General features: G+C 54.1%; 1 protein-coding gene across 1 annotated transcript in view; it reads right to left on the reverse strand.

The window, feature by feature from the left end:
• The window catches only part of SEZ6L (seizure related 6 homolog like), a 40,439-nt gene extending 14,053 nt beyond the window's left edge, over positions 1 to 26,386 (reverse strand). Inside the window, 4 exon segments of the mRNA XM_030958690.1 lie at positions 697 to 830; positions 1,448 to 1,518; positions 1,520 to 2,153; positions 26,264 to 26,386. Of these exon segments, the coding sequence (XP_030814550.1) occupies positions 697 to 830; positions 1,448 to 1,518; positions 1,520 to 2,153; positions 26,264 to 26,345 (921 nt within the window). The 5' untranslated portion in view covers positions 26,346 to 26,386.
• Positions 26,387 to 27,174: the final 788 nt, after the last annotated feature.

The raw sequence follows: 27,174 nt of genomic DNA on the forward strand, positions 1-27,174 counted from the left end.
GCAAGAGATGAGAATCTTGACTCCATGTTTCAGAAGGCTGATTTATTATTTTATTATATATATTATATTAAAAGAAAATGATATATTAAAACTATACTAAAAGAATAGAAGCAAGGATTTCATTGGAAGGCTTGAAAGGAACAGAAAGGAACAGAATGATAATAAAATATTGTGACTGCTCACAGACTCAACACAGGTTTACTTCATTGGTCATCAAACAAAAACAACTTCACAAGCTGGGTAAACAATTCTCCAAATCACATTCCAAAGCAGCAAAGCATGGGGAAGCTGAAGAATCCCAGCTTCTCAGGAGAAAAGATCCTAACAAAAGGATTTTTCATAAAATACGTCTGTAACATTTATCCAACAGGTGATTGTTTCACTGAGTTTCTGATGTGAATTGTTTTAAGTCATTGGCCAACTGGGGCCAAGCTGTGTCGAGACTCTGGAGAGAGTCACGAGTTTTTCATTATTATCTTTTTAGCATTGTGTAAGCATCCTTTCTGTATTCTTTAGTATGGTATAGTATAGTATAGTATTCTTTAATATAATATAGTATCATAAAATAATAAGTTAGCCTTCTGAGAGCATGGAGTCAGATTCATCCTTCCTTCCTTCATCTGGGGGCAATGCAAATACATTGCAAATACAGAACCAGTGGGTTTGGCTGTGGGGACAGCGCAGGGCAGGGCTCACCTGGAGCTCGACGCCGTAGCCGGTGTAGACGGTGACGTTGTAGGTGCACTGCAGGTACCCGTGCAGGGGCAGGGGGGGATAATCCGTGGAGTCAATGTAGCCCTCAGGCTCGTGGAAGCTCATGCTGCAGAGCACTGAGGGGACACAAACAGGGTCACACCGAGGGCACTTCACTCCCACACCCCAAAACCCAGCAATCCCGGCCCCATCAGTGATCCCATGGAGTTACAGAATCACGGAGTGGTTTGGGTGGGAAGGGACACTAAAGCCCAACCCTTGCCATGGGCAGGGACACCTTCCACTAGACCAGGTTGCTCCAAGCCCCATCCAATCTGGTCTTGGACACTTCCAGGGATCCAGGGGCAGCCACAGCTTCTCTGGGCAACCACCAGGGCCTCACCACCCTTATAGGGAAGAATTTCTCCCCAAAATCCCATCTAACCCTGCCCTCTGGCAGTGGGAAGCCATTCCCCCTTTCCTGACACTCCTGGCCCTTGTCTAAATTCCCTCTCCAGCCCTCTTGAAGCCCCTTTAGGAACTGGAACGAGCTCTAAGCTCTTCCTGAAGCCTTCTCCCAGCTCTCCCAGCCACAACAAGTGTTTCATCCCTCCAATCACAAAGTGCCTGAATAGCAGAAGATATTAGGCAGCCCCCAAACCCGGGTGGTGGCCTGATTTTGGGGGGGCTGCCTAAACACAGGCGTGCTGTGCTCCCCACCAGTGCCACAGCCCCGTGCCCGTGCTCAGTTCACCTGGGGTGGGCTCTGTGGTGGTGACAGTGGTGGTGACAATGGTGGACGTGGTGGTTTCCTGGCTCTCCTCCGGCGCCAGAGCTCTGCGCATCCCTCTCCACACCCTTGGTTGGGATAGCACCAGCTGGAGCCACAGTGGGAGCCTCTCCAGCATCCCCTGTGCTGTCAGGGAGGGCTGGGGGCAGGCTGGAAGGGGAGATCTGCAGCGTGGGGTGGCTGGTGGTGGCCTGCTCCGCCCAGGGCAGCTCGGGGGGGCTGCGCTCCGTGTCCTCTGCTGGCACCCGCAGCCCTGGGGCGGCCGTGGGGAGCCTGGAGCTCCGTGGGCTGGCTGGGGAGGCAGTCCCAGGGGGCCCTGCCGGGGTGGGCTTCAGCCTTGGGTGCTTCCTTCCTGTGTTTACTTGCTTTAGAGTCGGTGGCTTTTTCTTAACAGGGGAAGTTTGTTTGGCATCAGGCCTGGGGGCAGTGGTGGCCGTAGGTGGGAGCGGCGTTGTCTCCTCCGTGGATGGCAGGAGGTTGAGGGCAGTGCCCTGCCCCTGCTCCCCAGCTCCAGGGTCTGGACCCACGGCATGCCCAAAATCCTCAGCTCCACCAGTCAAACCCGTGCTGTGCCCCAGCTCTGCAGCTCCACCACCCTTCTTCTCCAGGGGTTCATCCGCAGCCAGAGGGTCCAGGCTGGCCGGCACCAGCGCTGCCCCCGATCCGCTGTCTGCAAGAAACAGGGAGAAGTGGGACTTGGGCAAAGCTGGGCACGAAATTAGATATTTTGTGCGCTGCTGGTGTGAAATCAGCCCCCTGGGAAGCTGCAGGAACACCCACCACTTCCCAAAGACGGAACAAGCGGCCCCCACAGCACAACACACCCGCCTTGGCAGAGCCCCACCGTGTTGGGCAAACCCAACCCAACATTTATGGGAACAGGGATGGGCAGGAAAGAGCCAATGCCCAAAGAGCCACCCAGCACCACTCTGGCCAAGGGGTAATTGCATAAATACAGATTTATCCCCCGCTGTGGGGTGACCAGGCTGTGATCCATGGGCTGGAATTCACCGTGAGCGCTGTGAGATGCAGCAAAGAGCTCCGAGCCCCCCAGAGTCAACGCTTTCCATGGAAACAGCAGTTGCCAGGGAAAGCACTTAATGCACGCCACTTAAAGACCATAATTCCAGCCCCCTCATGTCCCCTGGGAGGGTTTGGAGCCCATGGAATGGAGGGTGTCTGTCCCTCTGTGGGGACAGGGGGTCTGCAATCCCCCAGCCCCATCGCTGGCCTGGGGCTGCCCAGACACCAACTGATCCCTAAAGCAGCTCCAGCTGCTGTGACACACCTGTGGTGGCAGCCAGGACGTGTGGCCACCACAGCACCAGCTCTCCATGGGATGGGGGCTGGAGCAGCAGTCAGGCTTTCCTTCCCAAGCAGACTCCAGGTAAACCTGGGCTCACCTCGGTAATACAGGCGCTTTAAACAAAAGCACAATTCTTGGGTTGCATTTAACTTGATGTTTTCTGTTTCAAATTCTGCTAATTAAGGTAGGACTGGGGTGAAAAGGAGGGGAAAAAATCCTTCCACACCAGGAGCTTCCTCACCTTCTGCTTTTTTCTTGGTGTCTCTGCTTCCCTCCCCATCCCACCCTGGGCTGGTCTCAGCCTCCATGGGTACCCTGCCATGGGCTGATGGGGGGGAATGTCCCCAAGGCTGTGCCACTGTCAGCTCTCCTTCCCTGAGAAGTTTTGCAGGGCTCTTCTCTTCCTCTCCCACCCCAAGCCCAGGAGGAGCAGGGGGTGGTTGCTCTCCCATGGCCCAGGTGACAATTTCAGGGCTCTGCAGCAAAAGGTTTTGTCCATGATGGGAGAAGATGAAGCTCTCAGACAGAGGGGAGGAAGCACAGCCCTGGGAGGGGAGGGGGGTCGCTGGCTGGTAGGACACAGTGGGACATTCGACATTCTGGGACATTCTGGGACATTCTGGGACATTCTGGGACACCAGCTCACAGCAGGACAGTCAAGGATCCCGAATCCTTAAAGACAACACATTCCCAAAAATGCCAACCCTGCATCCCCGGGTTATTTGTCATGAGAACCCTAATTCTTAATGGATTGTGCCTTTAAACCATATTTTATGCTTTTGGAAAGCTGACTAATTCCTTATTAGATCCTTTGCCAGGATGCATTTACTCGATTCTGTCCTTAACAAAGCATGAAATAAAACACTCTGTAAAGAGACTCCTTAATGAGCCACTAAACACGCTGCAGTTTGTAAAGGGCGAATGCATCCCAGGGAAGGGGAGAGGGTGGAACACAGCCGGGCTGGAGCAGGGGACCCGGGATCAATAAGGGCTTATTCCACATTATCAGGAAGAGAATTGATTGTGGATTTCAGCTCCTGATTGATCACCAGCCCCAAACCTGAGCTGTGCTCCAGATCCTCCTTGGGCTGCCAGGATCTCCCTCCCCATGGAACTCGGTGCTGTCCCAGAGCCCCCAGAGCCCTCAGAGCCCCCTGGTTCCTGCCTGGAGCCCATTTGGGAAGCAGAACTGAGTATCCCCATCCTTAAGGAAGGATTGCAATGGGTTTCCATGTTTGCAGGGCCAGGGTGGGATTTGGTAAAATCCTTTCCACACTGCTCTGAATTCCAACAGCCATTCCACCACCTCCAAGGCCCATGGGGGGATCATGGCCACACAGGACCCTCCCCAGCTGCCGAAACCCATCCTGCTCTGCACAAGTGATCAATCCAGAGCTGCTGGAAGAGAAATGGTCACCTTGAATGGTTTGAACTTGATCTAATCTGGAAATAGGAAATAAACACTATTGAGATGCACAAGGGGTTTATCTTGTATCCCGATCAGGAGCTCTCCAAGGGCAGTTTGGCGCTGGGAAGCCTTCTCCAAACCCATGTGTGAAAAATGCCTATTTTATGATTGGCTTTTCGCAAATATTAAAAACAATATTATATGTGTTATGTTAGAAAGTGATGCTGTATTAATTTTCTTAAGTAGTGTGTTATAACATAATGTTAAAATAAAAACTATGCTATGTAAGATACTTTTTTTAAAGGCAGTGAAATAGCAGCCACAGGACACCTAAATCTTTCAGAGAAAGAGAATTTATTGCTTTCTTATCAGAAGACACGAACTTCCTCCCATCTTGCTCAGCCGTGAAGTCAGAATTCAGAGGAAGAAGCTGACACTGACCAGATAGAATCCTGTATTTGAATAGAGTTTGTGCATCACATATGAGGTCTATGAATATGCAACAGGCTATTGCTTTTAAGGGTTAATGCTCTGTTAATATGGGCCCTTTTTCGGGTTTATTTTGCCCAGAAAAAGGTACCTGGACTGTCTGTAACTCTTGGTTTTTATTGCCTCATATTGTCCTAAATCCAAATGGTCCAAGTTATTATTACTCTAATTATATTGCTATTTTTATAACCATTTTGTTACTATTAAAATTTTAAAATTTTAAAAACAAGTGATTGGCGTTTTTCACACATGTTAACCTCAGTGGTGGCCCTGCAGCCCTCGCTACCCCCCGAGGGTGGCCCGTGGGGCTCTGTGCCCTTCCCGGCAGCGTGGGCACAGCAGCTGCTCCTGCAGGATGGGCCAGGCAGGGCCGGGCCAGTTTGGAGCACAAAGTGACCTTATCAGGGAAGGACAGCTGGTCTCCAGGTCTATTCTGGGCCGTGCCTGGGTGTGTGCAAACCCTGCAGGAAGCTGGGCTCCGGGGAGGGAGGATGTCTCCATCCAGCCTCAGCCCCCACAGTTTATACTTAGCCGAGGAGGAAGCGCCGGTGCCGAGCCTGGGCTGTGTGTGGGAGCTGCCAGAGGGGCACAGCCCCATCCCAGGGCTGGGCTGGTGGCACCAGGCTCTCCACGGCACCAGGTAATTAAGGAATTAATGCTTTAACTTGTGGCAAACAGCAGGAGAGACCAAACAGGAGGGGTGGCAGGGCAGCAGCTCCTGGAGCATCTCCTCTCGCGCAGACACGGCACTGGGTGTTGGCAGGGTACCAAGCACACACCAGCAGAGTGGCATCAAAATCCTCCTCCCCAGCCCCAAAATCCTCCTCCCCAGCCCCAAACTTCGTCTCCATGTGAGAGGGTCCCCAGGACCCCCAGCCAGGCCCCGTGTCCCTTGGGCAGCCGTGGCCAACACGCGGCTGCTGCTCCAGCGGCACCAGGAGAATCTGATTGCCAAGATACCTCATCCAGAGGGGTTTAGAGGAATTAGAGAGCTGCAAACGCCTGATAAAAGACTGCTGGAATAATCACAAAGGCCTCGTTTCGCTGCTGTGCTCCCGAAAGAGCCGAAGCAGGAGTAGCCCTATCACAGATCCCATTACTAATGACGATGGTATCGCCCTGAGCACTCGCTCCAGGGAGGGCAGCAGGATTGCTCCAGCTCGGGAATCACTGTCCAGAAGGGTTTAGGATCTGATTGTAGCAGAAATGAACAAAGCTGATCCAGGCACTATTAGTGGTGCTGTTCAGCTCTGCCTGTGTGACGGGCTCAGGTGCATTCAGGGGTGCTGGGCTGGGATAATCCTGCCCAGAGATGCTGCTGGCATCATATCCAAGGCCTCGTGGGGAGCTGGGATTTATCCTGCACTGCCCAGCACCCTCTGCCCGCAGGCTGAGCCCCTGGAGCTCCCCATTCCCACATGGTTGGTGCAGGAGGGTTGGCAGGAGCTGCCCTGCACCTCTGTGGAGGAGTGGGATCATTCCTGCTGGGAATGAGTTCATCCAGATCTTGGATAAAGCAGGGAGGGCAAGGCCAGGTCCTGGTGTGTCACAGACATCTTTTATGAAAAATCCTTTCCTTAGGGATTTTTCCTCCTGAGAAGCTGAGAGGCCTCAGGAACAAAATGCAAACAATGGTTATCTGCTGCTGTGGAATGCAACAGGTGCATCTGTGATTGGTCTCATGTGGTTGTTCCTAATTAATGGCCAATCACAGCCCAGCTGGCTCGGACAGAGAATCCGAGCCACAAGCCTTTGTTATCATTCCTTCCTATTCTATTCTTAGCTGGCCTTCTGATGAAATCCTTCCTTCTATTCTTTTAGTATAGTTTTAATGTAATATATATCATAAAATAATAACTCAAGCCTTCTGAAACATGGAGTCAGATCCTCGTCTCTTCCCTCATCCTCAGACCCCTGTGAGCACCATCACACTGGTGTAATCTCACACCACCGGGGGGCTGGGGGGTGAGAAGGGGCACCCTGGGCACCTTCTGCTCTCCCACCTCTTCTCATGCCAACCTCCAGAGTGTGCCAGACACATTCCACCCTCAGGGGGGAAAAGAGAGGGTTTGGGTGGGAAGGGACTTCTGAGAAAAACCAGGTTGTGTCCATCAAAACACTCGGCTGTAATCGGTTTGGTTTCAGATTTTAAAAGCTTTTGGCCTTGAATCTTGAAGAGCAGAAAAACCTTAAGTGAAACAATCTTTCATTCCCCAAACATCCCCGCAGGCGGACGCAGCCGCTCCCTCCAAGAAGGAGACGCGAATCCCAGCTTTTCCTGCAGTTACAGCTCCAGCAGATCGAGTTTTTCCAACAGGAAAGAAAAAAAGAAAAACATTTTCCTCAAGAGCATCCTGCCAGCTCCCCCTCTAAGCAAATAACAGCGTAGCAATGCGATGTGGGTGAGTCACGTCCGTGGGAGCTCCGGGGAGCGCAGCCGGGGCCGGAGCCGCTCTCCCGGCAAAGGTGAGACGGGGACGGGAGTGTTAAAAACAGGTTAGAAACTGCTGGGAAATAGCTGATAGATCGTTAAGCATGTGCTGTTAGTTGGGTTATTATATTGTTAAAGGGGGTTTAAAAGGGTTGTTGTCTCTATGGTATTTTGTGAAAAATCCCATCGCCAGGATTTTTTCCTCCTGGGAAGCTTCAGCTTCTCCCTGTTTTGCTGTTTTGGAATGTGGTTTGGAGAATTGTTTAGCCAGCATGTGAATTGTTTTTACTTGATGACCAATCCCAGTCCAGCTGTGTTGGACTCTCTGGTCAGTCACGGGTTTTTATGATCATTCTTGTCCAACTTTCTGATGTCTCCTTTCTCTTTCTTTAGTATAGTTTTAACATATGATATGATATTATTGATATGATATGATATGATGTAATGTAATGTAATGTAATGTAATATAATATAATATAATATCAGCCTTCTAAGAACTTGGACTCAAATTCTCATCTCTCACCTCATCCTGGGGACCCATTGTTAGGAAAATTAATCCACAAACATCAGAGGTTTATGTCCAAAAAGGAGACAGAGGAGTCCTTTGACTTTATTCCAATAAAGGGAGAGGCCATGGGACATTCCCCTGGGATCTCTCCAATTTTTGGAGGACACAGCTTCCTTTTTATCCCAATTTCCCAGCCACATTTCCTTTCTCTCTTTCCCCATTGGCTGAGGTACTTGAGAGGTTCAGACTCCCCAGTACACCTGATACCAGAGATTTTCCTCTAATGTAAACCCCTCCCTTTTAACTTTTAATTCTTATGGAATTTAGGGGTTTTTCTTCCCCATTGTTTCTTTCATCTTTCAATGCCTAATTTCATCTATCAGCAAACCTAAAGTTTATTTGTAAAAGCAAATATCTTTTTCCATTCATCAATCAATGGAATCCTTCCCATTGTTTCTTTTATCTCCCAGTGCTGGTTTTATCCACCAGCAGACCCACAGCTTGTTTGGAAAGATAAATCTGCTATTCCTCTCACCACCAACACCACAACAGGTAGTTGTAAGAAATAGGGAGCTCAACGTACCATAACACACCTCAGTAAAGTGCACCACGAGCCAGCCTGGACAGAACTGCAATGAGACACCCAAGCACCTTAAACTTTCGTGCAAATGAAGAATCCAAAAAGAAATCAATCCAAAGGGACAAAAAACAGGATAAAAAGAGGCTTCTGCCCCGCTAATCTATGAATCAAGAGGCCTCAGTGCTGCAGCATCCGCGAGGGAACGCTCCTGCTCGGGGCCTTTGCTTGAGGCCTTTCTTTTTCTTACAATAAATGCTGAAATCACTTTAGTACCAGCAGCCTGCTCTGGTTTTTAGCAGGAGGGCTGTGGAGGAAACAGACAGCTGCTCCCCTCTCTGGCACCAGGATGAAGGAGAGGTGCCTGTCCCAGTGCAGGTGACAGCCTGGAAATGCTGGGAGCCTCCCAACTCCAATAGGAAAACCTGGACTGTTCCATGGAGTAATGAATGGGAAATAATCCAGAAGGAAAAAAAGATGCCCAGGTGTTGCTCAGGAAGACAATGCATCAGAGACCAAGAAAGTTTGGAGCTGCTTTCCTCCCACCCCAGGGGACACCTGGCTGTCCCTCCTGGGCTGTCCCTTTGTGCCCAGGGCAGGTGTGACCAGCACCTCGTTGATTTGCTGCTACTCAGGCTGGGATGCAGCTGGGATTCCTGGGGCAGAAAGAGGTCAGGACGCTTTTCTTTCTATTCCCGTGAATTTCCCAATGCCACAGAGACTCCTCTGGCCCTGGGGAGTTGTGGATCTGCTTTAAAATGCTGTTAAATTGCCCATGTGCAGGGGTTTATTTATGCTCACAGGACTGTGGTCTGAATATTTCATTTTAAAATTTACATCTGTGTCACTCGAGATGCTCAAATAAGGTTGCCATGGAAACCCGTCATTACTGGGTGAGTGAGGATGCTGGCAGTGGTGCCCAGCCCGAGGAGCCGTGGCCGGGAAGGACCAGGCTCTGCTCCTGCTGCCCACCCAGCCCCTGCTCCCAGCAGCAAACCCATCTCTGCTGGGCATGGCAGAGAGGAGAGAATCATGGAATCACTGAATCCTGGAATGGTTTGAGCTGGAAGGGACCTCAAACATCACCTCATCCACCCCCTGTGCCATGGCAGGGATGCCAACCATGAACCTGAGTCACTCCAAGTCCTGTCCAGGGCACTTCCAGGGATGGGAGGGAGGATTTTCACCAGCTCCAGCTGCCCTGAGGGGATCAGGGACCTGCTGTGCTGGCAGGGGATGCAGAGTTGGGACATGGTTTGGGGGACACCACACACCCACACCCACACTTGGTCCCAGCCCTGGGATGAGACAGGGGAAAAGGGTCCTGGTCCAGGTGGGAGCAGAAGGTTTGGGAATGCTGCAGCTCTGGGGGCAATATTCCAACAGCAAAACCCTCCTGGAAAGCTGCTGTAGTGGCAAATCCATCCTGTTTGTGCCTGACTGGAGAAGCCACGCTGCCTGTGCCTGGCCGGGCTGGGGAGCAAGGGCACCACAAGGAATTCAGGAATTAAACTCACAGACCTCTCCCCCCTCTGCCGGTGCTCCCGAGGAGCTGTAACTGCTCTAACGATCCTCACAGCCCCGACAGATGCTGGGGAATTACACACTCCTCCGAGCTAGGAGGAAAATGGATTTTCCTCCCCACTGCTGCTCCATGGAGCTGGAATCAATGAGACTTTGACTCCCAGGTGTCTGTTCTGGCTGTGCCAGCTCCTCACCTGTGGCTTTGGGGCATGTGACAGTGTTCGCGGGGGTCTTAGGATGAGGGAAGAGATGAGGATCAGACTTCATGTTTCAGAAGGCTTGATTTATTATTTTATGATATATATTATATTAAAACTATGCTAAAAGAATAGAAGAAAGGATTTCATCAGAAGGCTGGCTAAGAATGCAAAAGGAAGGAATGATAACAAAGGCTTGTGGCTCGGACTCTCTGTCCGAGCCAGCTGGGCTGTGATTGGCCATTAATTAGAAACAACCACATGAGACCAATCACAGATGCACCTGTTGCATTCCACAGCAGCAGATAACCATTGTTTACATTTTGTTCCTGAGGCCTCTCAGCTTCTCAGGAGGAAAAACCCTAAGGAAAGGATTTTTCATAAAAGATGTCTGTGACAGGGGCACCTGCCTGTGGTGCCCTGGCTCCGCAGACCCTGTGTGTCCCCAGCCCTGGCGCCTTTCACTGCAGCATCACCCCCAGCATGGCCCAAACCCCCAGGGATGAGCCCAGCTCCTCCCAAAGGAATGTGGAGGAGCAGCAGCTGAGGAAGAAGAATTGAAGAGGTTCTCCAGCTATGGAGGAATCAGGAGATTTGCAGCATCTCTGTCCCACCGTGTCCCCAGCTCATGGGGGCAGGAATTATCCTGATATTCCTGACTGGTAGGGAGCAGGGCAGCAAAGCCTTTAGAAAGAGAGGAATTTGATGCAGGTGATAATTTGGGTTTATCACAGGTTTTTATGATACCAAATGTAAGAAAGGCACATCTGCAGACAGACCCAGCAGGCTGGCTTCAAGGGGGAATTAAGTTTTTCAGAAGTTCATTAGGAAATAACTTTAAAGCTCATCCAGTCCCACCCCTGCCATGGCCAGGGACACCTTCCACTGTCCCAGGTTTCTCCAAGCCCCTTCCCACCTGGCCTGGGACATTTCCAGGGATCCAGGGGCAGACAGAGGAATGAAGGAGCAGAAGAAAATCCCTCCTGTGCCTCTCCTGGGCTCCCCAGCTGGAATGTTCACTCCTCAGGGCCCACCTGGGGAGAGGAAATCGAGTGTTTTGGCAGCTTTTCAGGCTCAAAATTGAAGAGGGGGAAGAGAAGCTCCTTCTTTCTTCACCAATCATCCAGCCCAGCCGTCTACATCAGGGCATAAAATTAAATGGGTTCCTAAAGAGAGAGTATATTTAGCTACAAAACCCCATTCTAGTCAGCTCTCTGCAGCTAAAATAATTAATCTCCCATCACTGTTAAGATGCAGCGGAGCAGATCTGGAGAAGTGAGTGCTGGGATTAACTCTTTGGGAGCAGGTCAGCCCTGGGAGAGCAGCTCCTGCTGCCATGCCAGGGGAAATCCTGGGAAATCCTGGGGGTCCTGCCTGGCTGGCTCTGCACAGCTGTGTCCCCTGCTCTTGTATTTGCAGGGCTCCCCATGGCAGGGAGGAAGGAATGATGAATCTGACTCCACGTTCTCAGAAATATTATATTATATTATATTATATTATATTATATTATATTATATTATATTATATTATATTATATTATATTATATTATATTATATTATATTATATTATATTATATTATATTATATTATATTATATTATATTATATTATATTATATCATATCATATTATATTATATCATATCATATTATATCATATCATATTATATCGTATCATATTATATCATATCATATTATACTAAACTAAATAACTAAAGAACACAGAACGGATATTTACAGAATGCTAAAAAGGTAATAATGAAAACTCTTGACTCTCTCCAGAGTCCCAACACTGATTGGCCAAAGAGTGAAAACAACTCACAGCAGAATCCAATGAAACGATCACCTGTGGGTAAACAATCTCCAAACACGTTCCACATGAGCAAAGCACAGCAGAAGCAAATGAGATAAGAATTGTTTCCCTTTTCTCTGAGTCCTCTCAGCCTCCCAGGAGAAAAACCTTGGGCGAAGGGATTTTTCCAGAGAATGTGAATGCCAAGGGCTTGGCAGGGGTGCTGTGCCCTGGCACTGCCTCTGGGGTGGTGGAGGGGACCCAGGAGGGATGCAGGAGCCCTGGCAGGGATGCAGCAGTGGGTTCAGCCAAACTCCCTGCCCATGGGGGCACTGGGAAGCACCTCCTGGACACACAGCCCTGAAACATCTGCAGAGACAAAGTTTAGCCTAGTTACAATCACTGACTGGTCCTGTGTCCGGCCACAACACATCCTCACTCCCAGGCAGTCACATCCATGGGATATGTGACTATTCCCAGCCTCCCCTGTTGTCCCAGCTGTCTGCAGAGCTGGGTTGGATTGGATTTGCACTGCAGCACTGGAAATGAGAGGTGACAATGTGACATTCGAGGTGACAATGTGACATTGGAGGTGCAGGTGAGCAGGAGTCAGGACAAGCACTGGGATTGGTGCATCCCAGTTTGCAGGGGGAATCTTCTTCCCAGGCAATGATGTTCTTCGCATTTTCTCCCTTCAGATTCACATTCGCTCACCTGTGTCTGGCCACACCACATCCCCACTCCCAGGCAGTCACATCCATGGGATATGTGGCTATTCCCAGCCTCCCCTGTTGTCCCAGCTGTCTGCAGAGCTGGGTTGGATTGGATTTGCACTGCAGCACTGGAAATGAGAGGTGACAATGTGACATTCGAGGTGACAATGTGACATTTGAGGTGCAGGTGAGCAGAGCAGCATCACAGCCCAACTCCCCCTGCCTGGGGCAGCCACAGGATTCAGCTCCAGCCTGAGCTCCCCCTGCAGCAGCTGGGGGAGAGCTGAGCTGCCTCTGCTCAATCTGTTTGGCAGCTCTTTATATTTCTTTCACAGGATGTAACAGGAATCACAGCGTGGCTCCAGTCCAGACTCAGGGAGAGGAGCAGGGGCTGGCAGCACCTCGGGGCTGTCACTTGTCCCCCATGGACTCAGCTCTGCTGCCCATGGCTGCTCTCCTCTGTGGGTTTGTCCAGAGATACCACTAAAGATTTTTTTTTCCTTTTTTTGAGTGCCCTAAAAGCTGCTCTGGGGCATCTCAAGGTAAGATCTGAAGCCCAGCAGGTCCTGGCCACTTTGGCAAGGTGGAGAGGTGCCTCAGAGCAGTGAGGGTGGCACAGGTGACATCTGGCACACGGAGTTTTCTGCTCTCCCCACGGACTGCCCTGGGCTGTTCCCACCGTGGGATGCAGCTGCTGGGATCACACAGAGGGGATGGAGCGGTCTGGGCATTCCCCAGGCTGCGCCTCAGTCGCCTGCACCTCCCAGCCCCTGTGCTGGGCCCATTTATCCCTCCTGGGGACCAAGTGGGGCCAGGACAGGCACTGGGATCAGTGAGTCCCAGCTTGCAGGGGGAATCTTCTTTCTTGATTTTCTTCGCATTTTCTCCCTTCAGATTTCACACTTGCTCACTACTAATTGTGTGATGTCAGTCACTCCCTTTCTTATTACTACATTTTCTAGGTGTTTTAGAAGATTTTTGGTGTTTTCATGCTCTGGGCTAGCTCCCGAAGGATCAGGGGTGAGACTCCAACCTGGTTTGCTGGTGTGACACCCCATCCACCTTTTGTGATCCCAGCCTCGAGGAACTTAATTCGTTTGTGGTCTGCTCGGTCATAATTTGGGGTGAACTCTGACAAATCAACCTCTTTTTGTGGAATTACTGCAAGAATCCCTTTTTTCTGCAATCCCTTCTGCTGCTTTATCAGCAAAGCCATTTCCCAATGTTCCCTTTTCGGCCACGTAGGAGCCGTGCAGGAACTGGGGCTGCCTGGTGCCCTTGAAAGGACCCTGCTGCCTGCTCTGAAACGCTGCAGCTCCGGTGCCTAATGACTCCTGACAGCTGGGGAGGGGCCCCGCTGCCGGCAATGGGGAAGGCAGGGCCAGGCAGGGTTACTGATGGCTCTGCTTATCGCAGTTATTGGGCTCCATCGATCACCGAGGCTGGCAGGAACTGGGGCACAGCCCAGCGTTCCCCATTCCCATCCCCGCTGCCAACCCCACGGGCCCTGGCACAGCTCAGAACTGCCCAAGATGGGGCACACTGGGCTCCCAAATGCTCCTCCACAGCCTGGAGTGGTGCCAGATGTGATCAGGGAGCTGCAGAATCCAGAATGCTTTGGGTTGGATGGATCCTAAATCCATCCAGCCCCTCCCCTTGCACCTTGACCAGGCTGCTCCAAGCCCCATCCAGGCTGTCACCCCCTCCTTTCCTTGGTTTTTCCTTCTAAAAAAGCAATATCCTGCATTCCATTGCTGGATCCTTTCTAAGTCAGGCCAGTCTGGGGGGTGGCAGCAGAGCAGCTCCTCTGGCACGTCCTGCCAGCAGCTCCAAGCGGGAACTGCAACCCCCAGCACATCCAGCCCTCAGGTGTGCCCTGCACTGGCTCACTCCTTCAGGAACAAACCCCTTTGCAGACAAAACATGGCGGAAATTCAATTTTTTTAACTGTTTAAAATTTTTCTCGTTTAAACCAGAGTCATTCTGGGGGCAGAGCGGCACTTTGGGACTGGCACAGGCTTTGCCCCCTCCCTGCCCCAGACCCTGAGCCCATCCTGGGCTGCTGCTGGTGCTGCTCAGCCCTCCCCTCATTCCCAGTGCCACTGGTTTTTATAGAATTAATTGTCAGCTGTATCAGCCATCAGTGATTTGTGTTTTAAAGATGGCCTGGCAGAACTAATTCCATCACTGCACGATGCTGTGCTGGATGATGATAACCCATGTACAGCTTCTCCCACAGAGCCCCATGACGAGCTGCTGCACTTTATTTTAATTAATACAGATAGCAAATGTATTTTCATTAGCCATCAGAATGTCAGGAGAGGAGCAGGGTCCTCCTGCATGGTGAGGAGCAGCTTTGGTCCTGGGTGCAGTGCTCAGCCCTGCTGGGTCTGCTGCTCCAGCCACCTTTACATCCATCTGCATTCCTCCTCATCCTCCTGCATCCTTCCTCATCCTCCTGCATCCCTCCTCATCCTCCTGAATCCTTTCAGATCCAACTACATCCCTCTGCATCCCTCCACATCCATCTGCATCCTTGCTCATCCATCTGCATCCCTCTTCATCCCTCTGCATCCTTCCTCATCCTCCTGCATCGCTCTGCATCCTTCCTCATCCTCCTGCATCCCTCCTCATCCTCCTGCATCCCTCCTCATCCTCCTCCATTGCTCCATATCCTCCTGCATCCCTCCTCATCCTCCTGCATCCATCTGCATCCCTCCTCATTCTCCTGTGTCCCTCCTCATCCTCCTCCACCCCTCCTCATCCTCCTGCATCCCTCCACATCTTCCTGCATCCCTTCACATCCATCTTCATCCTTCCTCATCCTCCTCCACCCCTCCTCATCCTCCTGCATCCCTCCACATCTTCCTGCATCCCTTCACATCCATCTTCATCCTTCCTCATCCTCCTACATCTCTCCTCACCTTCCTGCATCCCTCCTCATCCTCCTGCATCCCTCCTCCTCCATGTTCTCCCACCCAGCACCAGCTGGGCAGGCACAGGGCAGAGTTTCCTCCCAGTCCAGTATGGGTGGCACCATCAACTCTTGAAAACCAGGGGTGTTTTTGGGGGGGATTCAAAGCTGATTTAGCCCTTCTGCTCCATGCTCCTATCCAAAGCTCTCCTCCCTCTCCAGCACAGGAAGACACACAATTATCAGGCACGTTCATAATTTCTCAGATTCAGAACAATTAAGCTGGCTCCCTGGCACTTCTGACGAAAGCAGCTCCTTGTTCCCCGGGGAAGGAACAGCCTTCCTTGACCTCTGCTCCATTATTCTGTTTGATTGATCTGAATTCCATCAGAAAGGATAATGACAGGCTGTGCTGGGGGGTGCAGGAACGCTGGGAACAGAGGGGACAATGCTTTGCTGAGGGCTGCTGTGCCCAGCTGATGATTGGGACACCCAGACATCTCTCTGTGCCCACTGCAGCACCCACAAAATCCCTGGATTCCCCAAAACTGAGGAATAGAAGGATGAAAGGAGATCATCAACAAGCAAAGAGGGCGTGGTGAATTGGTCTGCAAGGAATGTCCCTCCTGTGTCACCTTCCCCTGTGCCCATGGGGCGTTGCTGCCACCACCTTCACCCTGGGAACAGCTCCGGGGATGCTGATGGAAAGGCATCACCCTTGTAAGGCAATTCACCTTCCTCTACCCCCAAAAACTCCCTAAACATCAGCATCAGAAACCCATGGAAGGGATGGGCTGGTTTTTCCTGAAGCACAGCTGGGCTGAGTTAAGAGAAAGCTTTTAAATCTCACCCCTGGAGGGTGGTTGGTACCCTCAGCTCTGCCTCAGGGGAGAGGCTGGACCTGCTGCAGAGCACTCGTGGGCAGCTCTTTGCTCTCCTGTGGCTGCTGGCTGGGCAGATTTCCCCCTGATGTTATTTCTGACCCACGCTGGTGATGGGGAGATGTGGTGAGGAAGGACCTGGCTCTTCTCCCCAGCAGGTAATGAATTGGCCAATTATAGAAACGCTCGTGCCACCCGCCTGGGACGAGGGGTTTGTCACTGCTGCCATTGTTTATGCTCCTGGAGGGTAATCATAATTTTTAATGTCCTTTTGATAGCAGTGTAGTGTGATTAAAACAGGCACATCTGAGACATAAATCTGGGTTTAAGCACTGCCTTTGTGACACGCCATGTTGAGCGCTCAGGGATGGGGCTGAAGGGTTCCTGTGCCACCAAACCATGGTCACATCCTGCCCTGGGTGCTGGGCAGGAGCCCTGAGGGGCAGCAGAGCCTGCTTGGAGCAGCAGCTGGATGGAGGCAGGAGGCCCCAGGCTGGGGCTGTTGGCTCAGGATAAACACAACACCCAATTTCTTATGAGCAGCAGAAGTTCAACATCAACCTGTAACGTGGATTTTCCACGAGAGAAAGCTCCGGGCTGTACCTGGGGATGGTGCTGGGGGACTGAGGAAGGGATTTTCAGAGTTGACCCCCCGTTTGAGGTGAGCGGCTCTGGGCAGGCTCCTGCCCCTGCTGCTCACTCGGGTTTGTGGTTCGGAGCAGAGATGTAACGCTGTATAATTTAATAAAGATTTTGCTCCTGAGGCTGGTTCGGTGCATGTGGAGTGGAAATGTGGAGAAATCCAGCCCGCCCCCATGGAAGCCTGAGTGGATACCTGAGCCACTGAAGGAGATGTGTCTGTGTGACTCAATTTAGGTTGTGCCCTTGGGGGACAAGGAGTCACAGTCACCCTGTGGGTGCAGGGCAGGAGCTCCTCTGCCATGGAGCCAGGCTGGGGGAGCTGGGGCTGCTCATCTGGAGAGGAGAAGGCTCCAGGGAGAGCTCAGAGCCCTTGCAGGGCCTAAAGGGGCTCCAGGAGAGCTGGAGAGGGACTGGGGACAAGGGATGGAGGGACAGGACACAGGGAATGGCTTCCACTGCCAGAGGACTGGGTTAGATGGGATATTGGGAAGGAATTCTTCCCTGGGAGGGTGGGCAGGCCCTGGCAGAGGTTGGCAAAAGAAGCTGTGGCTGTCCCATCCCTGGAAGTACCCAAGGCCAGGTTGGATGGGGTTGGAGCAACCTGGGATGGTGGAAGGTGTGGAATGAGATGAGCCCATGGCAGGGGGCAGAGTGGATGAACTTTAAGATCCTTTCCAACCCAAACCCTTCCATAATTCCATGCTGAGCTCTAGCAGAGCTGCCCAGGATTCATGGGGTGGGTCCAAGGGGGTTCCTGCTGGGACCAGAGCCTGGTGATGCTGGAGAACAACTGCAGGGAGGGCCCCTTCCCCTTCCCCTTCCCCTTCCCCTTCCCCTTCCCCTTCCCCGCTGGCTGCAGATGAGCCCCGCTGGAGGAACGGAACCACCTCCAAATTCAGATCTTGCCAAAGACGTTTTGCAGCAGAAAAACTGAAAATCTCTTCCCCTGGGGAGCAGCAAGGACTCTTGCCTTGCTGCACCCTTCCCTCCCTACCTTTCCTAATGAATTCCAAGAAAGCCTCAATGCATTCCTAAATGGGAACACAGCCTGTGTCCTTCACAGCCATCTCCACAACAAAGCCATCTCTGCCGCTGGCAGCCACGGGAGCTGGGAACAAAAGCTGAAAGGGAGCCTTTCTACTCGCAATTAGAAAGCTTGAGAAGTTTGGCTTTTACTGGTTATTGCCTCGCTGATTTCATCTCCGTGGCAGCTCGGAGCCCCTCGGGGGACAGCGGAGCATCCCCATCCCGCTGGGGGAGCCACGGACCCGGGAGATGCAGGAATTGGGCGTTTCTGTGCCTTTAGGGCGCTGTGCTGGGTTTGGACACGGTTTGTGCTCGGTCCCTAAGGAAGGGGCAGCACCAGCAGGTGCCAGAGCTCGGCTTCCCCAGGAAAGGAGCGTGGCACCAGCAGCATCCCCCTGTGCCTGCGCACATCCCTGATCTCTGCGCCCAAACAGCCCCAAGAGTGCCAGTTCTGGCCCCAAATCCATCCCCCAGCCACATCCACCCCGGGGGAACACTCATATCCCCCAGGACACGCAGCCTTCCGGGGCTTCTCCAGCACTGAGGGGTGCGGAGAAACAGAATTATTATTTTTCTTTTTTATTTTTTGTTATTTTTCCTCTAAAAAGGACTAGATGAGGAAGAGCGATTATCGGGGAGATTTTCTTCGGGGGAAATTCTGGCACAAAGACAAACTGCAATATCTCAGCGCAGGCTGGGCGCTGAGTCTTGGATAAAAATAAAGCAGGAGGCGGCAGCACCTTCCCGATGACATTAACTCCATTCATCTCCCGCCGCCGCCAGCGTGCTCAGGCATTAGGAGTTACGTTTTCCTCCACTATTTCTCAAATATATTTATGCTGGGAGATGTTTGTGGAGGTACATCCTGTGCCTGGGGCAGAGGATTAATTCCAAGCTGTCACCTCGCTTTTTTTGATGGGTTTGTAAATTCTGTTCTGTTGATTTGCACTCGCAGTAAATTGATAAAATCCCCTTTCCGGAAAAACCTAATTCACCATTTAGGGCTCACCAGGGTTTTAGACCTCATTGGCTCACATATTTATGTAAATATAGTGTCCAGCAGCAATTTAAAAACTGCTGCGTGGATAATGGGGATGGATAAGGAGTGAAGGGAGACACATTGTCTGGTGGGGGCTGTGTGCCCTGGAAAGGAGCCTTGCCTTGCCTTGGGCCCCCAGATTTTGGGGTGGCTTTGCTGTGGGTGGCTGCTTTGGGCAGCCTTGCTCCAGAATCTAGTCCCTGCACCAGAACAGATTAACCCTGACAATGCTGGGAATAGTCTGAGCTCTCCAGGGATGGCACTGGATGTGTCCAAGAGGACTTTGCCAAGAACTCCTGCAGTGGGCAGGGATGTGCTGGGAGCACTGGGAGCTCTTAGGGGTCGTGCCAGCGTGGTCTGTCAGTTTAGGGACTTGGTATCTTTGCAAATGGAAGTTCAGGACTGTCAGGAAAAGCCTGTTTTTTTTAACTAAAATTGCATTTAAATCAGCATCAGGAGATGCAAGCCCCGTTCCTGTGCAGCCCCATCATCATGGAAGAGATGCAGGGTGGCAGAGGGGACATCAGCAGCGATGTCCTCAGCGCTGTCCCCCAGCCACCACTCTACCCGAGATGAAGCATCTCATCCACAAAATGTTGCCATGCTCCATTAATCCACCCAAAAACGTCAGATGGAGATTCTCTCTTGAATTTTAAATATTTCCAGCCGTTCTGACTGCCTCTGAGGCTGCCCCGAAATGACCGCTTTCCAGAACATTCCCTCACTCCCCCATGCTGCTCCCTCCTCCCTGCTGTCCCCCTGTCCCCCTGTGGCAGTGCCAGCTCTTCCCTCGCCCTTGGGATGCAGCACATCCCTGAGTGACCCCTGGGCACCCCGTTTGGTGTGGTCCCCCTGCAGAGCCACCTTCCCTGGGGTGCTCCTGGCCCCCTCGGCTGCTGATTTTGGCACATCCCAGCCCAGTGTGCAAGACAGAGAGACGGGGCCGAGAGTGAGGATCCTCCTTGCCGAGCAGATGACGCCGCTCTGGGATCCGTCCCACAGCTATCCCTTCTGTCGTGCTCGAGTTTTTTGGATGCCTTTGCATTTGGCACCAAATCTCCTTCCTAGACTAAAGCTTTGCACTTGGAATGGTGCCTTGGGAGCTGGGCTGAGTGGCCAGGCTGCTCATCCCATCCCTCTGCACCGCCAGCAGCTTGCATTGAGCTTCCATGAAGTCTCCTTGCACCTTCCTGCTGCAGCCATCTGTCCTGGGGTGCCAGCGCCTTCTCCTCACCCCCATGGAGCAGGCACAAAGCCAGGCTCCTGCCCAGCCTCCTGGGCTCTCTGGGGGTTGGAAATTTACTGCAGTCCATGGGTTTCTGGGGCCAGGAAAAAAGAGAAAGTTCTGGACAAATCCGTGCTTGCTCCTGCTGGAGGCAGACTGGGAATCCAGGCAGAGCCTCCTCTCTGTGCATCAGGAGGGCTCCAGGCTCAGCCAGTGCTCAGGGCTGGTCAGCTGCTGCTCTGGCCTCTTCCCAGAGATAGAAAAAGGAGGAAAAAGGAATAAAAGAGCTGTCTGAGTCGGGGCTGTGCCCTGGGAGCAGGGCCAGCTGCAGCTGCACCACTGGTGGGAGCTCCAACAAGCAAAAAGATGGAACAGAGGGGAAATCAGCTCCTCAGCACCCTGGGAACACCATCCTCCCCTGGCTGGGGGCAGCCCTGAGCCACCAAGGGACAGAGCACTGCAGAAAAGGGTCCCCATCCCAGGGGGGCTGGATCCAGGTGCCCCTGCTCGCTCCCCAGGAGCAGGATCAGGGATCCTGGGCTGGATCCCTGATGTGGGGCCCAGTGCAGCTGTGGCAGAGTGACACTCACTCCCTGCAGCACCTTTCAAAGGGCTCCTCCTTCTCTCACAGCAGTGACACCCAACAAGGACACCGGGGCAGGAGTGGTGACTTCTCCACAATGCCAGAGGAATGTCCCCACCAGCCACAGCCTCCACTTGTACAGCTTCTGGCAGATCCTCCCTGACATCCCCTGGGTTTTGGGGGGTCCTGGGGCTGTCCCAGGTCATATGCACTGATTGTGGCTGCTCAAGAATCCCCCAGCCTCAGGGACCAGGGGTGTAGCTCCAAGGCAGAGATAACCAACACTTGCACTTGGTTCTGAGCCAGCGCCAGGGCTCTGCAGGGCACCCACAGCACGTCCCTCTCTGGGCTCCAGCTTTGCCCTTCAGTCCCAGACTCCTGTTGGCTCCTCCAGCAACCCAGCTCTGTGGTTTTCCTCTGATTCTGGAAATCCTTATGGATGAAATCCTTATGGGTGAAATCCTTACTGATGAAATCCAAGATGTAACAGAGCCGAGCAGCAGAGCTTCATTTGTTTCCCGTCTTCCCAGCAGCACAGCTGATCCTGTGGATGTGCTGGGTTGACACTGGCTGGATCCTTGGTGCCCACCAAAGAGACACTCCTCCATGAACTTCCCACCCTGAGTCCTTCCCACAGGCTGCAGTCCTCCATGGGCTTCTCCAGTGTGGGTCCTTTCCACAGGGTCAGTCCTTCAGGAATAGGATACTCCAGCCTGGATCCCTTCCACAGGATCATGAGTCCTGCTAGCAAACCTGCTCCAGTGTGGGTTCCTCTCTGCATGGACACACAAACCCTGCCAGGGTCCTGCTCCAGCACGGGCTCCTCCACACCACAGGTGGATCTCAGCTCCCCTGTGCATCCCCATGGGCTGCAGGGGCGCAGCTGCCTCACCCTGGGCTGCTCCACGGGCACCTGCAGCACCTCCTCCTCCTCCTCCTCCTCCTCCTTCACTGACCTTGGTGTCTGCAGGGCTGCTCCTCTGGCAGGCTCTCCCTCCTCTCTCTGCTGCCTTTTGCATTGTGCAGGTATTTTTATCCGTGGGTAGAGCAGGATGTGGATGGAGCAGGATGTGGATAGAGCGGGGCCGGCCCCGCGGGACAGAGCGAGAACATCCTTAACAACTTGTCGGTTAACAAGCTGTGAAAGGAGACAGACAGCCAGGAGCTGGCAGGAATGAAGGACACCTTCCCCCTCTGAGCACCTCGGCAGGAAAGGCTCCTGCTGCAGAGCCCTTCTCCTTCCCTGGCTCCTGCAGGCTGAGCTCCCTGCCACTGCAGGGACAGCAGCTGAGGCACCTGCACCAGGCAGATCTGCTCCCTGCATCCCATCAATCCAGCAGCACTCACTTGTGCAGCAGCAGGAAAAGCCATCTCGTGGAGCAGCTCCTTTTGGGAAGGGCACTGGAAAGATGTGGAGCGCAGCTCTGAGCAGCAGCTGAAGGGCAGCAGCCCGAGCCAGAGTGATGCCAAACCTTCTCTCACCCCACCAGCCTTGGTTATGCCAAACCTTCCTCACTCTGCTTTTGCCCCATGGTTTGGGGTGCACCAGCTGGGGGTGGCAGGTCCCCTTCCCCACTGCCAGGGGCTGGCACCAGCTGCACCCCGAGGTTTCTGCTTTGGCCCCACATTCTGCCCTGCCAGAAGGGGCCTGGCAGGTGCCGCCTTTGGTCCCCAGTGTGGCTCATCCTGCTGCTCATCCTGCTGAATCCCTGACAAGAACAAAGGGCTGGGTGCTCTTGGGGTGCTGATGTCCCCTTACCCCTCCTGTGACAGGGACCAGAGCAGGGACAGGCACATCCCCACCTCGCAGAGCACCCTGACAAGCCAAGTGGTTAAAGACACACAATTCTCACCGCCACATCCAGCGATTTCATAGCCCTGACAAGAGTGTAAATCCATCCTGATGGACTGGAAAATTGGAAAGCCGGTGCTCACGCCGTGTTTCCTACAGACATCTCCGAGCTCCTGAAAGATGCACTCGGTGGCAGCCCCGGTTCCAGCCGTGTCGCTCACGTCATGCTAATTAAAATAGAGGCTGTGTTTTGTAACAGGATTTCCTTGGAGCCTATTTTACTGCTCAGTAACCACTTTCAAATATTTGAGAAATAAAATCGCATCAAGTAAATAACTTTCGGATTGCTCACAGAAGGTTACTCTGGTTTGGGGTTTTTTTTTTGTTCCCAAAGCCCACTGGAAGCAGCTGCGCTCATCGCAGTGACAGAGGATGGAAAATACACAGATTTCTGAGGCTGCTGGTAGTCTACATCAAAAGCTGGGTGTTATTTAATCAGACAAAGCCTATTTCATTAGAAAAAACAACTGTCTGTACAAAATGGGATAACAAAGCACCCCAGCACTTGGCACTGACCTGGAATACCCAGGGAACATCCCTGCCTGCTGGCAGGATGGGCCACACTCACACCAGCCCGTTTTGATGCCCACATTACCTTTCCAGAAAAGCCCTGGCACTCCTCTGCCTCATCCATCATTTATCATCCATTAACTTCCGAACCCAGCACCACCTGACTTCCAAGGATGGATCACACACTTCCCTTTTTCCATGGTTTGCTATTCCAAGATCTCTGCTGCCGTTCTGGATGCCAAGGGAGCACATTCAGCTGACTCGGCGCAGCCTGGCTCCTCAGCCCTAAATCCTGCTCCCAGATTCCTCAGTGAAGGAGAAGTTAAAAATGTACAGAAGGAAATGTCTGTGACACTGTGACATCCACAAAGCTGCGCTTGAAATGGCATCTTTGTATATTCATAACGGCAAAAAATACCGGAGAAGCAGAGGGCTGAGAGACACTAATTTCATTTACTCCTGATCCAGGCTCTCCTCGTCCTTTCTGCCAAGGAGGAGAGAAGGAAGAGGAGCCATTTGCCATGGCCTTTGATAGCTCTCCATCAGACAATCCCCATCGCTGTTATCTGTGCTGGCAGCCTGGCTCTGTGCTGTTATCTCATTGCCCGGGGTGCTGCCGCGAGAGCTCACCGCGCACTTGTTGCAGCCCTCGCCGAGTTCACGCTCGGTTTTCCTTCCTGCTGGACACACCTGATCCTCTGGAAACAACCCCCAGAGGATTGGTGCTGTGCTCACCACAGAGCCAGGGGCATCTCTGTCCTTGCTCCTGGGCTGTGACAGCCACCCCAATGCCTCGAAGAGGAGAAGGGAGGGTGCAGATCTTGGGGGTGTGGAGAAGCCTGAAGTTCAGCACCCCCAGCTGCATTTCTGCTCCCAGCACTGCAACCTCAGGCTGGTCTCATCACAGCCTGTATTGGACACCCCAAATACATTTAGAAACCCTGGATCTCCCATGGTTTGAGCCGTGCCCCTGCCATCCCCAGCGCCTGCATGGGCAGCGCTGCCCTGTCTGCACTCAGCTGCCCACAAACCCCCTGCATCATTCCAGGGTACAAATAGTTTGCCTGCTGCATCATTCCAGGGTACAAATAGTTTGCCTGCTGCATCATTCCAGGGTACAAATAGATGCCCCTGTTGGTGCCCACGTTCTCGGGGTGCCACTGCTCCAGCACAGGCTGCCCGGAGCCTCCTGGCACCGGTCCCTGTGCAGGGACGTGCCTCTGCTGCCTGCTCTGCGCCCGTGGGTGGGTGTGAGCGGATGCTGAGAGCAGAGGAGAGGCTTTCACACCTCCTCTCTGGTGATCTAAATGGCTTCACCAGTGCAGAGCACCCAAAGCCACCAGCCAAGCGCCCGATGGGTGCAAGTCATGTGAAGATGGTTTTTTTCTTGGACGCATGAACAGAAAGAGCGGCAGATGGAGCACAGCAATCTCTCTCAGCGGGGTCTGATCCTGCTTCTCCCCAGCTGGAGAACAGCAGGATTCTCTGCTCTGGGCCCTTGGCTGTCTGTCCCCCTCAACACAGATGGACAAGGCTCCCCCCAAGCACGGGCAGAGCTGCCACGTCGCCACGGGCTCCAGGCTGCGTAGGCAGGAGTTGGGATTTTACTGCAATAATTCACCAAACCTTGTAAAGGGTCAACAATTTATCAGCTCCCTCTCTCTGCCAAAGAAAGAGGAGTTCAGCACGCTGTGTTCTTTCACCATGAGATTTATGGCAGATTGTGCCAAATCCTGTTCCCGGGAGCTGGACTGCCTGCTGAGGCTCCCAGTGGGACTGGGGCAGCCCTCCTGGCTCAGCACACGAGGCAGTGAGGGAGCTGAGAGCCCTCGCTGGGCCTGTGCTTGCTGGCTTTGCTTCTCAGCTCCCCCAAGAGCCTGGGATGGTTCCTGCTCTCACACAGAGCAGCCCGGACCAGAGCTGGGTTGGTGTAACACCCCAGAGGAATGTGCCTCCCTGTGTGTCCCCAGGCTGGAACAGGATGCTAGAACTGGCAGGGACTTCACATCTGATTCCTCCACACGTTTGTGCACGTACACAGAGCACAAATCCATGCAGGTGAGCGAGAAATGCCACCCTCTACGTCCATCGCTGTTCTGCTGCCCAGAAAAGGAGGATTCTGTAATACAGTCCCTGTCTGGAGAGCCGGGTTTCAGACGGAAAAGTCAAAGTCATTTAACGCAATCTGACCACGACAGCAGGGACTGGAGAGGGCAGACAGCACCGCACAGCACTCCTGACACCAGGAGCTGCTTGTGTTTGCTACAAACACCCTGCCAGCCCCGGAGGGCAGCCTCAGGCCCCAGCACACTGCAGCGCCGGCACACACCGGCCTCTCCCTTCTCCCACCGCACAATCCACACTGGGAACCCCACCCCGACCCGGCTGCCTCGTCCTGGCATCCCAGCGGTGCCGAGGGGCTGGGCACAGGCGCCGCTTCAGTCGTCCCCAAGCCCCAGGCGAGTTTGCGGTGACTTTGCCAAGTCACCCGCGAGCGCATCCCGGAGCCTATTCTTAGGTCTGGCATCGCGGCAGTGGGAGAGGGAGCGGGTCTGCGTGGGGACGAGGGACACGTGGAACGAACAGACAGCCCCTGGCTAAACACTCACCCCCCACGGCCACCCCCTGACCGAGACGGTGGGGCGGGAACACCAGCGGGGACATGGAAGCGGGGGCTGGAGGGACACCAGGGGCTGGGGACACACGGAGGACTGGGGACACCGGGGGCTGGGGACGCACGGAGGGCTGGGGACACACGAGGCTGCTCTCCCTGCAGGAGGGAGGCGAAGGGTCCGGCACGGCTCCCGGGAGGCCGCGGCCCCGTTGGCGCTCGGTTCCCGGTGAGGACGCGGCTCCCGGAGCGCTCCCGGCGGCGGGAGCTGTCCGCCCCGCGGTGCTGAGCCCCGCGCTCCGCCGGGCCCCGCTGCGCTTCTCCGCAATGCCAGAAGTTTCATCCCGGCCCGGGGAGCGGCAGAAGCGAAGGGTCCCCGATCGGGGATGGCACGGCCGCTTCCAGCAGCCCTTCCCGCTCCCACCGCCCCCTCCCCGGTGCCGGCTGCATCCCCCCGCGCCGGGCGGTGCTCCCTCCCCGGGCCGGGAGGCGTTGGGCCCCGGGGAGCCCCGGGGAGCTCCGCAGCCCCGCTCCGCCCCGCTCCGCCCCGCTTACCTGGGCGCGGGGCCGCGGGGGTGCCCAGCAGCAGCAGCAGCAGCAGCAGGGTGAGCAGGCAGAGCCCGCGGGGCCCCGGCATCCTGCGGCGGGCGCGGCGGAGCTGGGCGAGCCGAGCCGATGCGATCTGATCCGAGCCGAGCCGAGCGGGGCCGGGCCGGGCGGGGGCGGGCGCTGCCGGCGGAGCGGAGCCGAGCGGAGGGAGCGGGGGCGCGGCGGAGGGCGGACCGGAGCGGAGAGCGCGGGGAGCGCGGAGCGAGCGGCGCGGAGCGAGCGGCGGGGGAGGGCGCCGGCGGCCGCTCCGGCCCCCGCGCAGCGCCGAGAGCTCCGGCCCCGCCCGCGGCTCCCCCCGCTCGCCCCGGCCCCACCGAGCAGCCCGGCTACGGCTCCCGCAGCAGCGCCGCGTTGCCCGCGGTTTTCTCCCTCCTCCTCGGCTCCTTCCCCCTCCGGGAGTCCCGGTCCTCCTCCAGCCTGATCAGTGCTCCCACTGCAGGGCCCCATCAGCCTGTCTCTTGTCCCATCTCACTGCCCCCTGTCCCCAAGCCCCCTATAGAATCCAAACCCCCCTCAGCACCCCAAGCCCTTCTCACTCCCTCCTCAAGCCCAGATGTACCCTCCTTCCCTCCCCTCCAGCTCCCCCAAAGCAGGCTGTGAATAGGGCAGAGGTGCTGATGGCTCCCTTGGGATCAGGGATGCTCTGGGGCTTCTGGCCCTGCTGCTGGAGGGAGCTGCATCTGTGTCCTGCCTGACCTCACTGGGGTGGGGGCTCTGAGCATACAGAAGCCCACAGTTTGTGGGCGCTGCTTAGGGTCCCCTGTAATGTTGGGCTGGCCATGGGTGAGCACTGGGGTACCCTCAGTCCTGTGGCAAAGGAAGCAGCACACAGGCAGTCCCTGCTCAGGACCTGGCCC

Source organism: Camarhynchus parvulus, chromosome 15 (genome assembly GCF_901933205.1).
Source record: "Camarhynchus parvulus chromosome 15, STF_HiC, whole genome shotgun sequence".
NCBI classification, from domain to species: Eukaryota; Metazoa; Chordata; class Aves; order Passeriformes; family Thraupidae; genus Camarhynchus; species Camarhynchus parvulus.